Source organism: Pectinophora gossypiella, chromosome 17 (assembly GCF_024362695.1).
Source record: "Pectinophora gossypiella chromosome 17, ilPecGoss1.1, whole genome shotgun sequence".
NCBI lineage: Eukaryota > Metazoa > Arthropoda > Insecta > Lepidoptera > Gelechiidae > Pectinophora > Pectinophora gossypiella.
This window is the reverse complement of record NC_065420.1, coordinates 8,933,409-8,952,569: the sequence shown is the minus strand read 5'-3', so window position 1 is coordinate 8,952,569 and position 19,161 is coordinate 8,933,409. Positions and strand designations below refer to the sequence as shown.

The 19,161-nt window shown below is 36.9% G+C and overlaps 1 protein-coding gene across 2 annotated transcripts; it reads right to left on the bottom strand.

Moving 5' to 3' along the window:
• Positions 1 to 401: 401 nt before the first annotated feature.
• Positions 402 to 17,292, bottom strand: LOC126374581 (growth arrest-specific protein 1-like). 2 transcript variants are annotated; one of them, XM_050021271.1, is made up of 3 exons: positions 17,002 to 17,292; positions 6,393 to 6,623; positions 402 to 3,577 (listed from the first exon to the last, which is right to left on the bottom strand). In XM_050021271.1, the coding sequence occupies exons 2-3, from the start codon at positions 6,618 to 6,620 to the stop codon at positions 3,086 to 3,088; spliced, it is 720 nt and encodes a 239-aa protein (XP_049877228.1). In that variant the 5' UTR covers positions 6,621 to 6,623; positions 17,002 to 17,292; the 3' UTR covers positions 402 to 3,085. The 2 variants fall into 2 exon arrangements, with proteins under 2 accessions (XP_049877228.1, XP_049877229.1); XM_050021272.1 differs by lacking the exon at positions 17,002 to 17,292 and adding an exon at positions 11,684 to 11,792.
• Positions 17,293 to 19,161: the final 1,869 nt, after the last annotated feature.

The window sequence follows — 19,161 nt, the reverse complement described above, 5'->3', positions numbered from 1 at the left end:
GGAAATCGTATTTAATATGATTTATTGAAGGTATGCCTGCCCTTCTATCTTTATTATATTTTATCTGGTCCTTCATACGTAACAATAAGTTATAAAGTAACCCAATATCAATCAATATGTAAGTAAATAGCTCAGACGTAACAGTAGTGAATAAGTAGGTAGGTACACTTATTTTAAAATACTTGAAATGATTGCCATGATAAAGTACTCCTACGTTGTTTACTTTTCCAGTGTTGTTAAATCTTACTATCTTTATGACTCGCCCGATATATCGCTTTTTAAATACAGCGACATCGCCTTGACCAACTTTCTTTCAGATATAAAAGGGTTTTAAAAAGGTATGAATTAAAACTAAACTATTTTAGAAAACAGACAATTTATTACAATTTTGTATAATAAATACAACTAAAATTCCCTAAAATATTTATTTTACAAAAAACGAAACAAGTACAACAATGTTTACAAACTAAATCCGTAAATTATTTCAATAAATTATTAAATTTTAATTCTAAAATACTTTGTACGAATTTCCATATAAAATAAAGTAAGACATTAAACATACAAACTATAGAATTAAATTTTATTTACAATGTTCACTATTCTAATAATCTCACTTTGGTAAACTGTGGTTAAATGAGTTTCAATAACTTTTGTGTAGGTACTTATATTTACCTTATATATTACTTAATTTAGACTACTTTCTATAATCAAACTCAGACGCAATGAAAAATATATCTTAGTAAATTATCCGTTTTATAACTGTACTATGACAACACACACACACACACAGAGACACACACAATCTTACATACTGCATTTCAATATACCTAATTCTACACAGAATGACGATATAATAATTGTAAATGGGGAAAATTAAAACCTCACTGAAATGCAATGTTATAACTAATAAATAAATACACCTAAGTTGATTGTTAGAAAATATTAAGATATAAGTACTATTATAATTTATAATATTTATTCTCTTACAAGTTTGTATGCTATTTTTACTAGAAACTCAATTTCCTATTTTAAATTTTAAATATGTATCTACCAACCAACGATTTAACAAAATTGGCAGCATTGATTACATAGCACAAGGCCTCTATCAAAACACCATTGCATTTACAGATTACCATTCTTGTAATTTATTACAGTCTTGGTCAATTTTGTGAGCGTGCATTTTTTCTCAATAACAGTGGTTACTCAGACCCGTTCATTCATATTCCGCACATTATCGTGAGTATGAATAATGTATAGAGACATGATTCGGCGACGAAACATTAGTAAGCAATTGTCTGCGACGAGCATACCAAGCGATGCATTGCGGAGTAATATGATTTACTGACGCACGCCTACTTCTACTGACATAGGTTTGCATAGCTAACAGCAATGTTAGAATGGAACCAGTAAAGTCCTACATACTATTGTTGCTTCAATGCTTACAACAGACAAATAAAAAACTGGAAAAAGACGATAAAATATACTAAAGGACTATACTAAAGGATGATGATATGTAATTAGCCTGAATTCTGTGAAGTAAATGTTGTAAAGACAGGCACATAGCCTTAAAAGCCAAGCCTAGTACGGCTTTTTAATTCCGAAAATAGTCACATACTTACTGATTATAAACTCACATTCACATTGAAGCATCAAAAGGACATATCAACAATCATACCTGCCAAACAAACTAGTTTCCTTACATTTCATGTTCATAGCAAACAACACTCCTTGCTATTTACTTACCATTAGCAGTAAATAAAACTACAATATTACAGTTACTCGTACGTTTGCTTACAGAATGTGCTCTGGATCCGTCGGCAGTTTATGCAGGAACCGGTTTCTACTTCATTACGAGGTGCTTGTACCAAAACCGCAACCCGCCATTCACTGGCTTTGCCAACCAAACACTTATTACAGGAATATTGAGAGTAAAAGTTAATTAAACAGTCGTTTATGACACTTGCAAAGTCGTAAGAAATTGAGACGTTATGAAACCAATCGTACTTGAGAAATGGGTTAATGGTTATTGTAGAGACGTAAGATGAAACTGAATCGTTATTCATTTTCTGAATAACTTGCTTAATTATGTATTAAACAAATTCAAGAAACACTTAATGGTCCAGAAGTCGCACATTAATTTGCCTACAAAACATAAATCTCTCACGTACTCCGAAGTCCAATTAACAGCGCAACTTGGCAATGCGAGCTATTTGTTAATGAGTCTTCGGAAATACTTTTTAGTCCGATGTTTCAAACGGATGTAGGTGAGAAGGAATGAGTGAGTCGTCGGCGCGGCGCGAGTGACAGGAACAGGCAGGGTTGATGTTCCCGAGCCCTACATCAGCGGCGATTAGTGTCGCGCCACCAGAATTAGCCACGACTGTGTCATTAGAACATCCACTTCCTGAACCACTATGGCGCTATTAACTCTTCCGATACTCTTTTACGCGAGACAGCTATCGTATTTCGTGGCTATTAGTTTATGAACTCTAAGATTTATTAACCGTTTGGTCCCGATTTGTAATATTTATATGGAAATAGAACTAGTATAATAAAAAGTTTGTTTAAGAAGGAGTTTAACGAAAAGTTTCTGGAGATTCAAAAAGTGGAAAAAGCTCCAACTACCTAATATAAGGTAAAATAGGCCCCGTTCCCTGATTGTTAACGCAGACAAATTAGCCGTGGCATAAGCAAATTTGTCAGTGCATTGTTGCGATAGTGGGCAGTCGTTACATCAATCAGCGTGGCGCCACATCAGGAACGGACCAGCATTTGTCACCGGACCACCGGCGCCGCCGTATTTATAGCAACGCCTGCGCCGCGCTGCGCTGCGCCCGCGCACCCGTGCCGTGGGCGGCAAACTGTTCACTATTCGCTGTATCACGACAGCTTCGGAACTTGCATACATTTCAACACTCGTGTCTCTATAAACTAACATTAAACACACAACCATTTACCCTTGCATGCCCTCACTTATATTTACCTTAGAATACTGATCGTATTGTACATATTTACACAAAGTATTGTACTTCGCTGCTTATAGTAAACTTACAATATATCTGAGGTAGACCTCTTCAAACTCCTGTCACGAATTGAGCATTAAACTACGGAGTATACACGTCGTAACTATTAACGCAGATACGGAAACTATATTAGCCGCTGATGCGGTTTCTTGAACGGCAATTTTCTTTTCTTTCTCTTTGTGGTGTTTCCTGTCTTTGCCAGGATGAGTTTTCTTATGGAAACATAGTCGCTGAAGGTTTCTCTGCATACGAGGGCAGTCGAAGTCTTCGTTGCCGTCGCAGCGGCAGGCGGCGAGCGCGGCCGCTTTCTCTTGTTTCCTGAGGATGTCTATGGAGTTGAGGCACTTGTTGGAGCACTTCCTGCCTCGCCGGTACATGGAGCGACAGAGCTCGTCGTAGTAGCGTAGCGCGGTGGCGCACTGCGCGTCAGCGAGGCAGATAAGTTGCGACAACCGGCATGATGCCGTGGCGTTGGCGGCGCCCTGCAGCACCTGCGGCCGACACACCTCGATCCTCTCCTTAGCCTCCACGCAGTACTCGTCCTCACACTGACACTGCAACAAAAACACAACGCTCAAATCTAACCAGCCACCAATTCATATCTCACAACTTTCATGAAAAATCATAAATTCTCTAGCATCGCAACACATAATAAATGACGTTGGTTCGTAAAACTTTTTTACGATACCAGAAACATTCCTGCCGCTATCAAAACACGTCGTGATTTCTGAAATCTCAATAAATACTTACTACACGGGTATAAACATTCGGATACATTTCATTCAGCTAGACGGTCGTTTGGAGAACGATAAATTGGTGCTCATCCATACATTATTAACTTAAACTTTGATTATTGGGATTTGCATAAGCGAATAGCAGATTAACGCAGTAAGATATTTAAATTTACATTCCGGTATGTGAATTTATAGCGATCGTGGGACTAATTTATTCTAATAAGTGGTATTAAGCAAAAGTTAAGCACAATTTACGGGTCATCGGGCTCAATACACGTAAATGAAGACACAGCAGCCGTCTTACGCTTGTTTTTTGTGTGAGCGCAACACCTGCGCGAGCCCGCGGCCGCGCGGCGCGGCGCTGCGGTAGGTCCCGATCAAGACGTCAAATCTCAAGGCTGAACGCGGCCGCTCCTTTGCCTTGCCTTTCGATACACATTGCCCAACGATCGTACGACATAATTAAAGGGTTTGACCGGTTTAAAACTAAAATAATGGCTTATCTATGCGCGGCGAATAGCTTACGTTGAACTTGTGCTTGTTTACGAATTTGTATGTACTTAAGTAGAGTCATCGATACAGCTGTACGTAATTTTATTTATGCAAATATTTTATAGGAAATTAATGGATATATAATCGATTGTAAATTTCTTGGAATTTGGCATGGGTTACCACATGTAAGCGGGTTTAAATGCGAAGTAAGTAAATAAGGTGGTTTCTGTAATTTAGCGCGGAAAGCAGCTGCGCCCGCGTCGGGGAGGTCCGTGTCATGCAGGGCTCCGGTTTTTGTTGATACAAATGCAATTGTCTTTCATATAGGTTAGGATATGTTAAGTACGTAGTAGTGAACTATCATAGAAAGGAACTTATGAAACACTACGTCATTTTTATTTCCTTATCCGGCTCGAAGGACAAAAAGTGGGTACCCTTAATTGCCATAATCTAGTCTTCACAACATAAATCCGCATGACAGATTCGGCAAACGTAAATCGTATTTATAATTTGTATCATTAGTTTACTTAAAACGCGTTCACCGTCGTTAAAAGTTCTAAAGGTCTTTGCTAAAACTAAAATTTGCTGCAGCTTCAAAGTGATAGCAGTTAAATAAAGCTAGTCTTAACTGAAGAAAATGCGTTCTGTCTAGTTATAAGTAACTAGATCTCATTAAAACATGCAACAGGTTGTTTAGCTTTTTTTCCAAATACACACACACCTCAATCACATGAATGTATTATCTAAAGTGTTTGTATCAGCAAATAGAATCTCTGTAAGTATTTAATGTATCCTTTCTTGTGCACAACATTGTAATTTCACCCATATCCGTGTAGTTGTCAACGTGACGAGAGGTCGTCAACCGCAACCCTCGTGCAGCCGCAGCATGTCCGACAAATCTGCCGTCGATGTCTAAATTAGATTTTATTGCGGGGCGTCTGCGTACGCACACCTCTTCGCTATACCAACTCAGCCAGACCTCCCTTATTGACCATTTTAGGAACAAAAGCTACAGATAATAAGAGCAATGAGGGGCCACATTACCTTGGTGTTGAATCTCAATTGAAACGGACATAAACAACTCTCGCGATGAGAAGTAATTTTGACAAGCTTGATCTTTGCTCGGTCGCTGTGTGTTCACTTCGCAAATGTGAATGAAACGCGTTTATTAACATGTGATTACTAGTTATTGACTACTACGCGACCTCAGATAAAGCTTGTAACCTTCAATTCAACACTGACGTGATCTCTGACCGTAACATCGATTTGCGTTTATTGCAAGAAGATTTCTACTTCTTTATTCAGGTATACAAAATTTATATTTTCATATATTAAACTCTTTTATGTAAGTATGAATAAGTTAGCGTTATTTAAAATTATTTATAATCTAAAAGACATGGAAGTCAAATATATGGCCTTATGTATGAATCTTATGTACTTAATAATAACGTTCCTAAATTTGTATAAGCCACCACTGTTAGAATTCTCATTTTTTATGAGATTACGCCATGACGACATAAACTTTTTACGATGCATTTTATATGGACACGTGGCCTACACACGGATTTTAGATACACACAAATATCGTACCACCGTTTTCGTAGGGTATTATGAAAATATAATTATCATCTAGTCTTTTTTAATTAAATCCATATATCGGAGAGAAATTGACTAACTTTGTGTATTTACCCGTTGACTTCCTTAACCTTGTACTAAATATGTGCGTAAGTTTTGTATTGCGATAGCGTAGGTATGACTACCAGAATCAAGTATCAACTATTCTATGTAGTACAAGTCCTACAACTTGGCACAGGCACGTGACTCTACCTACATTAGTAGGGAAGGAGTGTATTCCACCGTAGTCTACAACAATTTTTGACATAATTAGGTACATAATTAAGATCTGTATAAATATTTTCCACTAAGTAACTACATAACATTTAACACGCTACGTGACTGACACCACGTATCATTAACCTTTCGTTCATAATAGTTATGACTTTTGGACAGTTAGTATAGGCATATTGGTATATTAATAAAAAAAATCTATCCTATTTTGTCAAAATCTGCGTTTTTCTTTTCTCGTCTTAATCTCATATGGACTTTGTGTTCCGAAACGTGTTAAGAACGTCCAGATACTCACGTTCATAAGCTCCTTCCCCTCTTCAGTAGATGTTAAAGCTATCAAGGCATGTTCACAGGCTTTAGGACAGTTGGTGGTGGGTTCCGCCAGGACATCGTTGCATAGCAACATGTAGTTATTGAGTGCGGCGCCGCAGCCCGTGCGGTATGCACAGCGTATGCGCGCCTTTTCGCATGGCGTCGCCGCCGCCGCCGCCACCGCTGCCACTATGGCTGCTAGTACCCACATTACCTGACGAAGAAAAAATAACATATTATTAGAAATTGAAAACATCATTTGGTAGCGGCATTTTGATGACAAGGATCAAAGAAATCGAGGCGTCACCATAGAGAGTTATCAGTGGATTACAAACAGACGAAGATGATGATGATGAGATTATACGTATACCTAGGTAAAAAAAAACTATCTCAAAAGAAAGTGAGACTTTTGAAAACCGAACATCCAAACAATTAAATTACTGATAATAATATGTAAAAACTTCTCCCAAAAAGGCTACGTATAAAACTACAATGGGATTTAAGTGTTTGGTGAAAGTTGTTAAAAATGAAGTATCATTGTCACTCGTAGGTATCTCGTGTATAAAAGATTACGACGAAATTCTCGTAATGTTTACATATTGTCCTGTAGTTACTCCCCGGCTATTACGAGTGGTACGACAATGAGGGCCAAATCTTCGAGATCGCTGCGCCCGCGCTCGGCTCTGTTCTCGGAAGGTTGCGCGCGCACGAAAACAAACAGAATCGCGGCACGTCACGTCGCTACTAACTTACACGTTTACCGTAACACTGAGCTAGGGGTGGCACCAGATCCCCAGATGCTAGGCCAGTCCTTTTGTATTAAATACCATGAAATCAATGCCTGCAAATGCAAATCTTTATGAGAAACAATATGCATGCACGCATAAAGAAAAACCATTAGTGCTGCTATGCTGTTCAAACGATAATTTATGACAATAATTATACTAACTACCTACTTATATAATAAAATATAGAGAAACTAAGCGCAAGAAAAAAATATTTCTTTGCATTATCGTCTAGAGAATACATACATACATACATTTATAAACAGAGCAGTAAGCAGAGACCATGGAATTCCTGTGCTTCGATCCTGACACACATATCTTGCTTCCTCCTCATTCATCAATCGTTTCATACTCGCACGCTGGTTCAACGTACTTAGATCGTATTGAACCATTTCTAAGGATATCTCCAATTTGATCAATGTACGAATGTGTCTAGAGAATATTTTTTTAATTCAACACAACATTTTTAATTGTTTAAATTAAACAGCCACGAAACCTCTACCATCTTTCTACAAATTAGAATATCCCACAAACGATTCCAAATAGGAACCTACCATACCTACAAAAAATATTTTCGTTTTTGAATAAGCAGCCCTAAAGAAATAGAGACACGAGCTAGGGTCGTCGCCCGTAGAAGAGTACCGCAAAAAGAAAACATAGTGACAAGTCAAGATGTCCACCACTCGAGTGTTACATTACAATAACAACAGCAGTGTGCAGCAGGGGCCTTTATTTGTATAACAATAAGGCTGACAAATCAGCAGGACCGAGGTTCGTTAATTAAATTACAATGAACATTGTGTGTAAATATTCTACTCGGATTTCTTAGAATACTGAAGATGGGTCTTGGATTAACAAAAATATTTTAATGATTGTAAAAGGCATCATAACATTTTCAAGTAAAAAACGTATTTGGACTTTAAGGTTTACTAAAAGTAGATGAAGGCACTGACCCGTGAATCGATAAAACAAGAAAAGTTACTCCATTTGTCATAATTCTTGTATGGCCACTTGTCAATATTCCTACCGGCATTTTGTATTTCCAAGCTGGTCTCAATGGGTATCGACCAAATCTGTTTTTGCCCAAAAAAATAAAGAATTAGACGTCAAATACCTCCTTTAGCCAACGACAAGTACAAATGGACGGCTCGTGTAAAGATAAAATCAAATGTCAATATTTCAGAGAAGCAAACGTGACCGACCACGAAAATGTTTAAGCCACGATTTTGTTTGACACCAAAAATGGAGTGCAAGTTGTCGTATATCTGTTAGAAATTGTGGTCCGAGAATTCCCTGCGACATTTCCCTCCATAATCCACCAGTTAGCGGGTCGGTGTCAAAAGCCTACGTAATTGCTCTCACAGAGTCAACAGTCCCTGACATAGAGCAAGGGACACGTTAGGCGCAGAGGTGACTACATTTTTATACCCCGAAAATTTTTAAAAACATGTAAGTAAATACAACTGTTGAATAGAAAGCTGCCAAACCAGTGTATAATTAATATCTTTATTAACATGTCTCTGGGAACGTAAAGGTGATTAATTAACACAAAGGTAGTAGCTCGCATCGTATCGTTTTTCTACAGGTTTTTGTAAACTATTGAGAAAGGGAAAGTGTTACTAAAATCTTGGTGTACAGATTTCCAAACACGAAAATTCGTTGCGCTAAATGAAAGTTATACAAGAAATGTTATAAATCATAATATAAAAATTCCATCGATGATGCTCTTCACTTCTGCGAAATAGATCTACATTTGAACCGAAGAAAAGGAAAAATATTTCGCTACGAATCCTACGTGGCTCGTAAGGTGCGCATGCGACTCTAACTAGTAAGACAAACATGGCGCGCTGCACACCTCATTATTACGTGTCGTTACGCGCCAACTGATTGGACAAACAGCTACTGTAAATGTGGATACTACAGTTGAGGAATCCCTGACTGAAGAGGAATTTGGAAAAGAAGTGCACTAAAGCGAGACGAAAGAATTTGAACGGTAACAGTAACTAGTCACCTGCACTACCTATTTAAAAAGCATTTACCTACTTTATAAAAGTCACTCAAGAAAGGTAATGAACATATTTTCTTTATTTAGAGTGTTAAAAACTAGAGAAAACTACAAATGCTTCAGAAACATCTTGTACTTAGTTCAAATGAAGGATCTCAAAATAAACATTTCGTGTAATATAGGTAATAGACGTCTTCGCATACCTATTCCCGCTATATTTTCACTCATCTGAAGTAGAACCAAGCCTACGAACTCCATCACACTATTCTATCTAATACTTATTCTAAACCTCAACTAAAAATTAGGTATCAATCACCCTTATAGTTACCGTATTTATTGTTTATGTACTCGTATTCTACAAATAAAAACTATTTTTACTTTTCCATAATAGAATAGTTTCAATCACTGTTTGATTTATAGTCAATGGCTAACAATCGCGGGGCTACTTGTTTAAATTGATCTACAGTCTTGCATGTAGAGCGGTGTCGGTCCCTCGAATATAAATGGTCTTATTAAACCACTTTCTAAAGTTATAGTGGATATAGGACATAGTTAAAACAAGGTTGCAAATACAAGGAATAACTAGAACTTTCATAGAATTGTACACACTGAGATTCTATGTGAAGCTTTCATAATATAAAATATGCAAACGACTAAATGTACCTACATAAAAGATAGACCTGTTGGGTTTCTTGGTGTAGGTAGGTACCTAAATTGAATTGTTATTTCTTTATGTTAAAAACTGCGTCTACATACCTACTTACATTATTTTTTTATCAATTCTTCACGCTACTTCTCGTGCAACATTGTACTAATCAGTTACGTGTCCTAAATAGAACTACAAATAAAAACCTAAGTAAGTATTACTGTCTACACTGATAAAACTAATTACTTCAAAGAACCATTTTTATTGACTTGGATAAGTACATTGTAATTATTACTAGAGTTTATAACTCAAATAATACATAGATAAATACTTCTACTCGTCAAAAAATCTTCAGACGAGTTGGCTACCATTCAAATACGTAATCAAAATTATATCCATGCCAAATAAATAAGCCTCATAAAAACGATCGTACATTATTGAAAGCTTGTGAAATCAAAAGTGTACCAAACACTTCACGATATAGTATGCAATAATATTTTTAATGTAAGTAGGTAATCAGTACGTACAGGGAAGTGTCGATCCTAATCAATATTTATTACTTAATATGTTCGATGTCAAGAATTAGGTCATTAGTCATTACCTTACACTGATAACTGTAAATATTTAAAGGTAGGTAATACTTTTTCAGCATATTTATACCTATTTGAAATGTTATATTATGGTAGTGGGCTCTATTTTCCGCAATAAGTTTCCCCACTTAATGTTCATGTTAGGTAGAAAACAAAAAATAGAAAAAAAAAATTGAAAACAATGCAAGATGTTCTACGCTTGTCAATCAATCTCCGAAACTCATAAATATGAAGAAAAGTAAAAACTGTAACCAATCATTGTTCGGTAGTAAATGTCCATGATTTACCTACTTGAGTACTTAGATTACCAGGATGTTAAATAAGCACATACGTATTCTTACGACACCAGTTCATAATTACATGAAAACAAGCGATTTAGATAACTCTTATCACACTCAGATACACCGCATTGCGCTTAATGAAAAAATATGAAATGTTATTACTTAAGTACTTAGGAAATATACTAGCCATAATAAAAAATGAAAATATACCGAGTGTTTTCACTAGCAAAGTTACTTTGTTTCATAATAGAATAACAGATAATGTTTATAAGATGGGCTCTTGGAGCTTTGGTAGCCATTTTTTTGCAATAAGTAGATCTTTCAATATTTTGATTGACTATTAAATAAGTTTTACCATAAGTTAAATTTATAAGTAAGTACCTAAATATATCTTAAGTAAGAATATTTTGGTTTACTTAAATAAAAAATATTGCTAAAAATAATAGGGAACACTACGAAATTTCTCCCTACAAGATCTATTTTCTGCATCAGAAGCATCATGATTTAATTTCAGTTTGGTTATCGTTTCGATGGCATTCAGATTTTCCAGCCCAGTATTTTACCACCTGGACAGCACCCGGAATTCATAAGCTCAATGCTCAATGGGGCGCACGATAGGAGCCTCCCCGAGAGACGTACTGATCCCTTCCTACGTCCGGTGCACCCTGGGAAATCCGGGAACAATTCCGCGCGAGTTGGCTAATCCTCTCACCAATTCAGACAATTCAGAATCACCCTGCACAGAGCAACACGGCCCTCACCCTGTCAGTCCCCTCTCGTGCATTATTTCGATTAACAAATACTTATTTATTAATTTTATCAAGACTGTAACTGTTATCTCACTGTAAAACCCAACCAAAGAAAATTTTGTAATTCAACCCGTCACATTTGACATTTCTCTTCAGCTTGCGTATCAAAAATGCGCCCTTGTTGACCTGCACAGTGCACACACAATTATGCGACTCACATGATCCACTAGCTGTCGTCAGTGTCATCTTCCTGCCCAAGTACGGAGTAAAGTAACAAGTTATACAGTAACGTTTGCAGTTAGGTTTGCGCGCGACGAGATTAGCCCGCGAAGTGTATGAATGTGTCTCGTAGTGCGCATGCCTAGGTTTTACTTGAATGTTGTAACGGTTTTTAATGAGGTTATCGTGCGACTTGTTTATCTTGCCTGATTAAGTCTATAGCCCTGCAAGGGCTGACCCAACGGTATTAACTGTGAGCACTTTTCTAAAAAAAGGTTAGGTATACTTACCTAATACCATATTATTGTACCTATTTTATCACTTGTTCATTACGCGTTGTAGTCGTGAACTGGTAACAGACAGTTCTACTTATAAACTGCCTATATACGTCCCACTGCTGGGCACAGGCCTCCCCTCAATCAACCGGAGGAGGTTCTACTTATTAAGCATCTGTTGTCTCCGTAGCTGACAGTTAAGCAACAGTAAAACTTCTTGATTTGCCTCCTAGAGTATTCTAAGAATACATAATAAAGCCCAAGGTATTGGGTTCTTCCACTTGTATTGTATGAGATGAGATAGATCTCAGGCATCTCAGTGCCTGATACGATAGTCTAATCTTCAGCCAAACTAAACATCACCGCATAGCATAAATAAATAAACTGTAAAAGCTATTTCCACGATCAGTAAGATGCCTAGGTATTTATATTTACATCTTAATAACTCTGTAGATCTCAGACGTGGTATCCTAGCCTAGCGTACCTACCTAGACTTTAAAATAAAGTGTCACCTGTTCATTTTATTTTTGAGTTCGCAAACATTTCATTCATTTGTATGATTGATGATTTTCATTTGAATGTTTCACAAACTTCCAGTCTCATTTACATAACTCACAAATATGTATGCCAATAATATTTTACGGAATAAAAACTAAATGTCTAAAATTAATCGTGATGAGGAGTAAGTACTTATAATTCCTCATGAAGCGACTAATGCACTGGGACAGAATCAAGATATTTTAATGTGTGCAAAAAGCAAAATGAAAGTTATAGCCAGCCCTAATACATTCCATTTCCGAGTACTACGGCGAGATAACATTCGTCCATGACACCTGAATGCGTTGTATCCGATTCAGGGAACCGCTGCATAGCAACAGGACACTTCGTGCTAACAGCACTTAGCACTGAAGACTGCAATGCATCGCTACTATACGTTTACTGCCTGTAAACAGATTCCGCGAGGAGACATGCAGATGAAGGCTATTATATTTAAATAGAATAAGTACCCAGAAATATAAAATGCAAGGACTTTACTCGGAATTGTAAGCGGATATCTGACTAGACTGACTTCTGTAAGCTAATTTAAACATGACATATGTTTTAAGTAGGTAGGTACTTACTTATTTATATTTAAAATAGAGCATTATACTTAGTATGTCTAGACAAATCGAGTATCACTGTGACAAATTCAAACAAGCAACAAGAAGAATGTTCATTATTTGGAATGGAATAGGTACCTAATATTATCTCGCGCAAAATTAGGTAAGTATTTTATTGTTAATAAAAAACCATTTTTATTACAAAATCTTGCTGAATAATGGTGGAGTGAATGAATAATGGCTGAGCAAATGGTGGAGTAACTTGGACGACAGTCGAGAGTACTTATGCACTTGAAGCGAAGGCGCATGCGGGTGTCTGTATATTCACACGAGGTTCATATTTCTCATAGTAACTATAATATGCTAGCTTTCATAACTAAGAACGGTAACCAAAACAATTCTATTAATGAAATGAATATAGCGCCTAGTTATGAGAAATATAATAAGCTTACATTTTGTGCCGTCATGATGTATTATCATCTAGAAGTATGAACTGTAGTACTTACATAATCGATATTCATAATTAGCATAGCTTACCTATCTACGTATCTATAATAGCATCAAACGCGTCGAAAATTTACCCTTAAGAAATATTGCTCTTATACCTAACGATAGCTTTCTTTACTATTACATTTTTACCATAATACTTAGTAAAATATGCATTAACTTCATAACAAGCATTGTAATGAATGAAAACATAACAGATTTATACTAAACGAGGAACATCCTGCGTCAAATGTTGTTAGTTCTCATTTAATTACATTTATCGAATTTATTCGTGAGTTTATAAAATAGTTTCAATCTTTATTTGATACTTATGACGAATCTCTTTGAACATCTGGATAATATTTGTGAAGCATTTTTTATCCGTTTCATCGCAGCTTCCTTGAATGTCAACTAGATTGCACAATACAAGAAGTACGTGTAAAAAAAAGAATCGCATATTACTTAAATGTTACTGACAATATGCAGGACAGCTTAATCTCTTCTGCAAACTTGAATAGTTGAGAGTTCAAAAAAATCATAGACTGAAAAAAAATGTTAGCAAAGGGCCGCAGGTAGCTACCGGGTGTAATTCTCCAGCAGAGCGTTCAAACGAGACACATTAACTGCTATTTAGAATCTTTAAACAAAGCAAAAACGTATTGTACCGACATAAGAAGTTTGAAAAAAGCTCAACCTTTTCCTTTTTAGCCAGTTGCAATCACAAATTACAAGTGGTAAAGATTACCAGCATACGGGTGTTTTTGAAAAGCAAAAAAGTTTACTTAATGTAGATTGTAGACGTCGTAAAATGCTGTCGGAGCTAAAAATATACTATTATTTTGCCATGGATCGTTGATATATGAACGCGTTTAGTACAATAGGTAGGATTGATTGCTATTGCTAACTCATGGCCTTTTCCTATTTGTCTGTATAATGACAACAAGATGTTGCCGTAATAATAAATCACCAGAAAAAGTTCATTTTTCTGAAGACTAATCTCGTGACATGTGGTGTGCAGCTGCAAGTCTACTCACCAAGCCAATTCATTATTTTTGACAACTAACAGCTTTATTAACATTTTCTGTGAACAAAAAACAAAACGGTCTGGCTTCTGAGAAATACGGTTTCTCACTAACCGAACTGGAGCAGGAAAGAAGTGGTCTGCACGCGTGACCAAAACAAAAACAAGGACCAAATATATCGCGATCAGTTTTGGTAGCACTCTCGATAAATCGGTCATAAAACGCAAAAAACCATATTGGCGTTACGGAGTGCGACACCTCGTAAAGAACGCCTTTTGATTGCACAGCCACTAGAGGAAATGTTCCTGCAACCTGAGCGCGGGGAAGAAAAAAATGTTAAGTACTTACTCCACTGGAGCCCGAGTGCACTTATACACTTTCAATAGGTCTACCTACCTACCTGCATACGTTATGTACGTTGTGTATTAAAGTACAATATCAATCTTGATATAAATATGTGCAATGTGCTTTCTTGGTCCTGTTTTTTTGTCAACCGCGTAAATCAAAGTTTAAATTAAACTCGTATTTCATTCCAACACATGTGCGCGCATGTCTCATGTCATATTATGACACTATCACATCACATGGAAGCTTTGAACAAACAACCTTATAAAGAGCAGTACGGTGCACTTATAATCCTGAAGATAATGCACGTCGTAACGTAATATCCTTGACTAGTCCACAGTTAATTATGTGAGTAAACAGAGATTAGGGACATCGGATGCTGCTCAAGTTATCCGATTTCTCCTAACGCTTCGTGCAAACAAACACCTAGCCCACGCAGCGCAGGCGACGCTCTATAAAATGATGAAAATAAAAATAGTGACTTGACCGCGCCTCGACTTAAGTGCAGTGAAGATTTCAATTGGGTAATAGTATACCTACATAGAGATTGCGCGTCGAATCGAGTGATGGCTTTAATTGCACGTAACGTACGACTTCAAGCAAAGATCGGCATGTAGCTGAATGGAGCTTAATTCTAACACGACAGCTGTCTGGAGTTTAAAATAGGCGATACCCAGACCTTGAGCAACAAAGCTAGTGTTTAAAATACGCCATACAACATCTGTCATCCTTTACCCTCGACAATGGAAATTAGCATAATTTTCCGCTCAACAGATTCTGCGAAGGTGTTTCAGCCATTAAAATAGCGTTACAACACTTACAACCGAGAATGGTTGCTCCGGTATCGGTATTGTTTTCTTAATTGGTTGTCGTCTGAAATTGGCATTTCAAATCTTGTTAAACTAAATGTTTGCTGCAAGGATGCTTAAGGTTGAAATTCTACAAGAATGAATCATGGAGCCACTTTGGTCCGTAGTTAGAGTATCTACATTTGCAAGCGATAGTCGGGTAAAGTGGTGAGCATCATTATTATGGGCAGTGCGGTATAATAAATCTTTCGGCGCCGATGACTGCTTCTTTATGGATAGAGCGTGCGCGTGAGTCTAGCCGCTTTAACAATTGCTCGGACATAACATAAACTACGCATGTAATGAATATTGTATGTTGTACTTACATATTAACGTGATCAATAAATAAGCATATGACAGTTCTATGGAACACATTTAATGAATATTGAAGTGTTGTCATTCGACTTCCAAGTTATGAATAAGTGTCTCTAGATTTAGACTAATACCTACTTAGGTACTTCCCATTTTACTTATTACTTGGTAGTGCTTCTATAACAACCAGATTTATAAAGTAGAACGTTAGTGTTTGTACTAAAATATGCAACTCCCTACATGTGCAACTGGAACTGTTGAAAATGTCTGGGATCGTGAATCTTGACAATTGTGTATGAAATAAACCGACCTATTTAAAATTCGCCATAAGTATGTTGTGCCGCTAATATATTACAAACAGTTATAAGAACATCTAATTATTTCTTAGCACGTCTGAGCAGACTAAGGACGCGGGACAGGTGAGGACAACAATATTCCAGCGAACTTCATCAATTGCGATATTTCAATGCTCTCGTCGTATGCAAATGTGTTTTACATTGCAACGCATCGTAAGTCCTTACTCGTATTAAACATTCGCAATCATTGTTATTTGCTTCTCCGTACGTCTAATGAATTATGTTTCCGTTGGCCTTAATATTTTCCTGGTAATATCTATCTCTGACTCTTCATTCATGATGTTTTGTTTTGCAGCGTCACCTTATCGGTATATGATTCAATCAGAATTACAATAAGCATCTATATTTATATGCAGTTGCAATAAGACAAAGTGATACCAAATGGTATAAAAGCGACTTAATTTCGCTAACACGAGAAGAATTGAAATTGCGGTTAGAGGTTTCGCAGAACTCAAATCTCTAAATGAATGTCGTGGACGTCTGAAACTGTACACTGCAAGTGGAATGCAATCGTGCACCCTTCCTCTATTATTAGCTAATACAATAAAGTTAAAATAAGATAAATGAACGTACAACTCTTTTACTTCGCCGGTCCCGTGGTCACATGGCTCGCGTTCATTGGAAAGTTTAGAACTCCTGTTTTTGTTAACTTTTACGATCTTCCACAAATATATCACTGTGTTCCAACGTCACAAAATGAATATCACTGTCTTTTGTCTTCAATGTTTTGTTCAGACATTTGGTTTTATGTCAGTGTTTATTCAAAAACAATGCACAAGGTGTTATTTTGTTATTGTTTTGGTGGCGGAGTGCAGTCGGTGCGTCCGCTCAGTCCGCGCGCGCGCCTTGGATTGAGTTGTGTTGTGTTCGCGTCGCTCCGCCCCAGATGACAGCTTCAATATCTTCTCCTTCCCTTCCCGTCCCACCTCGTGGTCAGGCACGTAGCCGCGGGGGGTCAACCTCGCGCGGTCGTGACTCTCGGACCCCCTCTGAATCCTTTCAAATTATCCACTTTTTACAGCAAAATTATAAGTTAAATCAGTGTACAACTTTTAGTAACAGAGTTTTTGGACCCCCTCGCCTGGTTTCTCGCCTGTAATAAGACATGCATAGTCCAACGGAATATGCGTGTTGTGGTTTTATTTTGTTTTATTAGATTTACCAACCGGTCGGAATGAACTGTCTTCGGCTACAGAACATGTTGGACGAAGATAAATTATGCTATCTGTTGAACTGATTCATGAGCTTCTGATTATGAATAATTACTTAAGTTTGCAGAGGGAATGGAGACTGTAGTCGTAGCAGTCACTGCGTATTTTGGAACACTTAATTTCATTTTTTCAATGTAAGTAGGTATCTATTTATTTATCTAGGTTTTTAATATTTACTTACCTGCCAAAAATATTTTTAAGTTTGTTACCACTTACACCACCTGTTTGTTAGGTACCTATTTCCCTCATAAAATTATTTTCCAACCTAATACCTAATACGGTATTTGAAGAAGTAAGTACATACCTAAAACGTCACTTTATCTCTTATTTTCCTAAGGAAGTATACCTATTACCTATCCAAGAAACAGCAGCGGTTGAAACATGTAGGTATTAAGTAGTTAAAGCGGGCCCGGTTCTCGAGAAAGTCATTATCGAGACCTTCGCTGGCGTATTTTTTGTTCGCCGCGACGGCCTGTGTTGTTTAAAAAAGGTTTATTTTAAAATTGCGTTGATTGAGTTGTTACGGATGGAGCGGGTAGCGAGTGCACGGAACGATTTCATGCTCGCGGCTAAGTTTGTAAACAGTAGGGCCGGGCGGTGGTACTGTTGCGACTATTTACTGCAAACTTAACTATGTTCGGCTACCTTCACCAAAACAATATAGATGGCGTTGTTCAGTTGAAACGTGATAATTACCTATTTTGTCATTACTCGGGTAAATACATAATTATTCCAAAATACTTACAATGTAATGGCAGCATATTATTATATAAAAATCATTGTTGCTTGATATTTGGATGACATTATGTAAAGAATTATGTTGCTATATTATGTACTTAAAGAATTATGTTGTATATTGCTTCTCTTTATTTTGATCAGAATAATAATGGGTGGAAGATGTAATTGTGCCTGGGTGTAATAAAAAGGGTCATCATTTATACCCAAAAGCAAAGATGAAAGATGCATATGTCTGGTATCCATGAATTGGAAAGTTAAAGGAAGAAAAAACTGCGCCATCTATGTTGATTTTGAGGAACGTACCCTGGAATGTATTTATAAAATCATAAATATAGGTATAATAAAATGTAGTTACCATATTTTTTTTGAAGACAAGAGGATAAAAACGACCCGCAGTATATATGTGATTATGCTAAGCCATCCTTTTACAAGAGCTATTTATTTACAAAAATGAGTCAAGGCTGTACGGAGAAATAGCCCTTTGCCACTTCCATTGAATGGAACCATCGAATGGCGAATGGAATCCATTCGCCATTCGATGGTTTTCAAACTGTCATATTGAGTTTGACGTATGTTGAAACTAGAACCGGTCAATCCTTAAATACATCTTATATTCTGTATAAAGTAAGTAATAAATTGAATTAAAAATGTCTTTTAACCCGCATAAATACTTGGTAAAAGATATACTGAATACTACGCCGCCGATTGACGTCTGGTTACAAGGAACTATTGAACAAACCGTTGGCACCGATATTCTCATAATTTCCGACACTTCTGGAAGAGC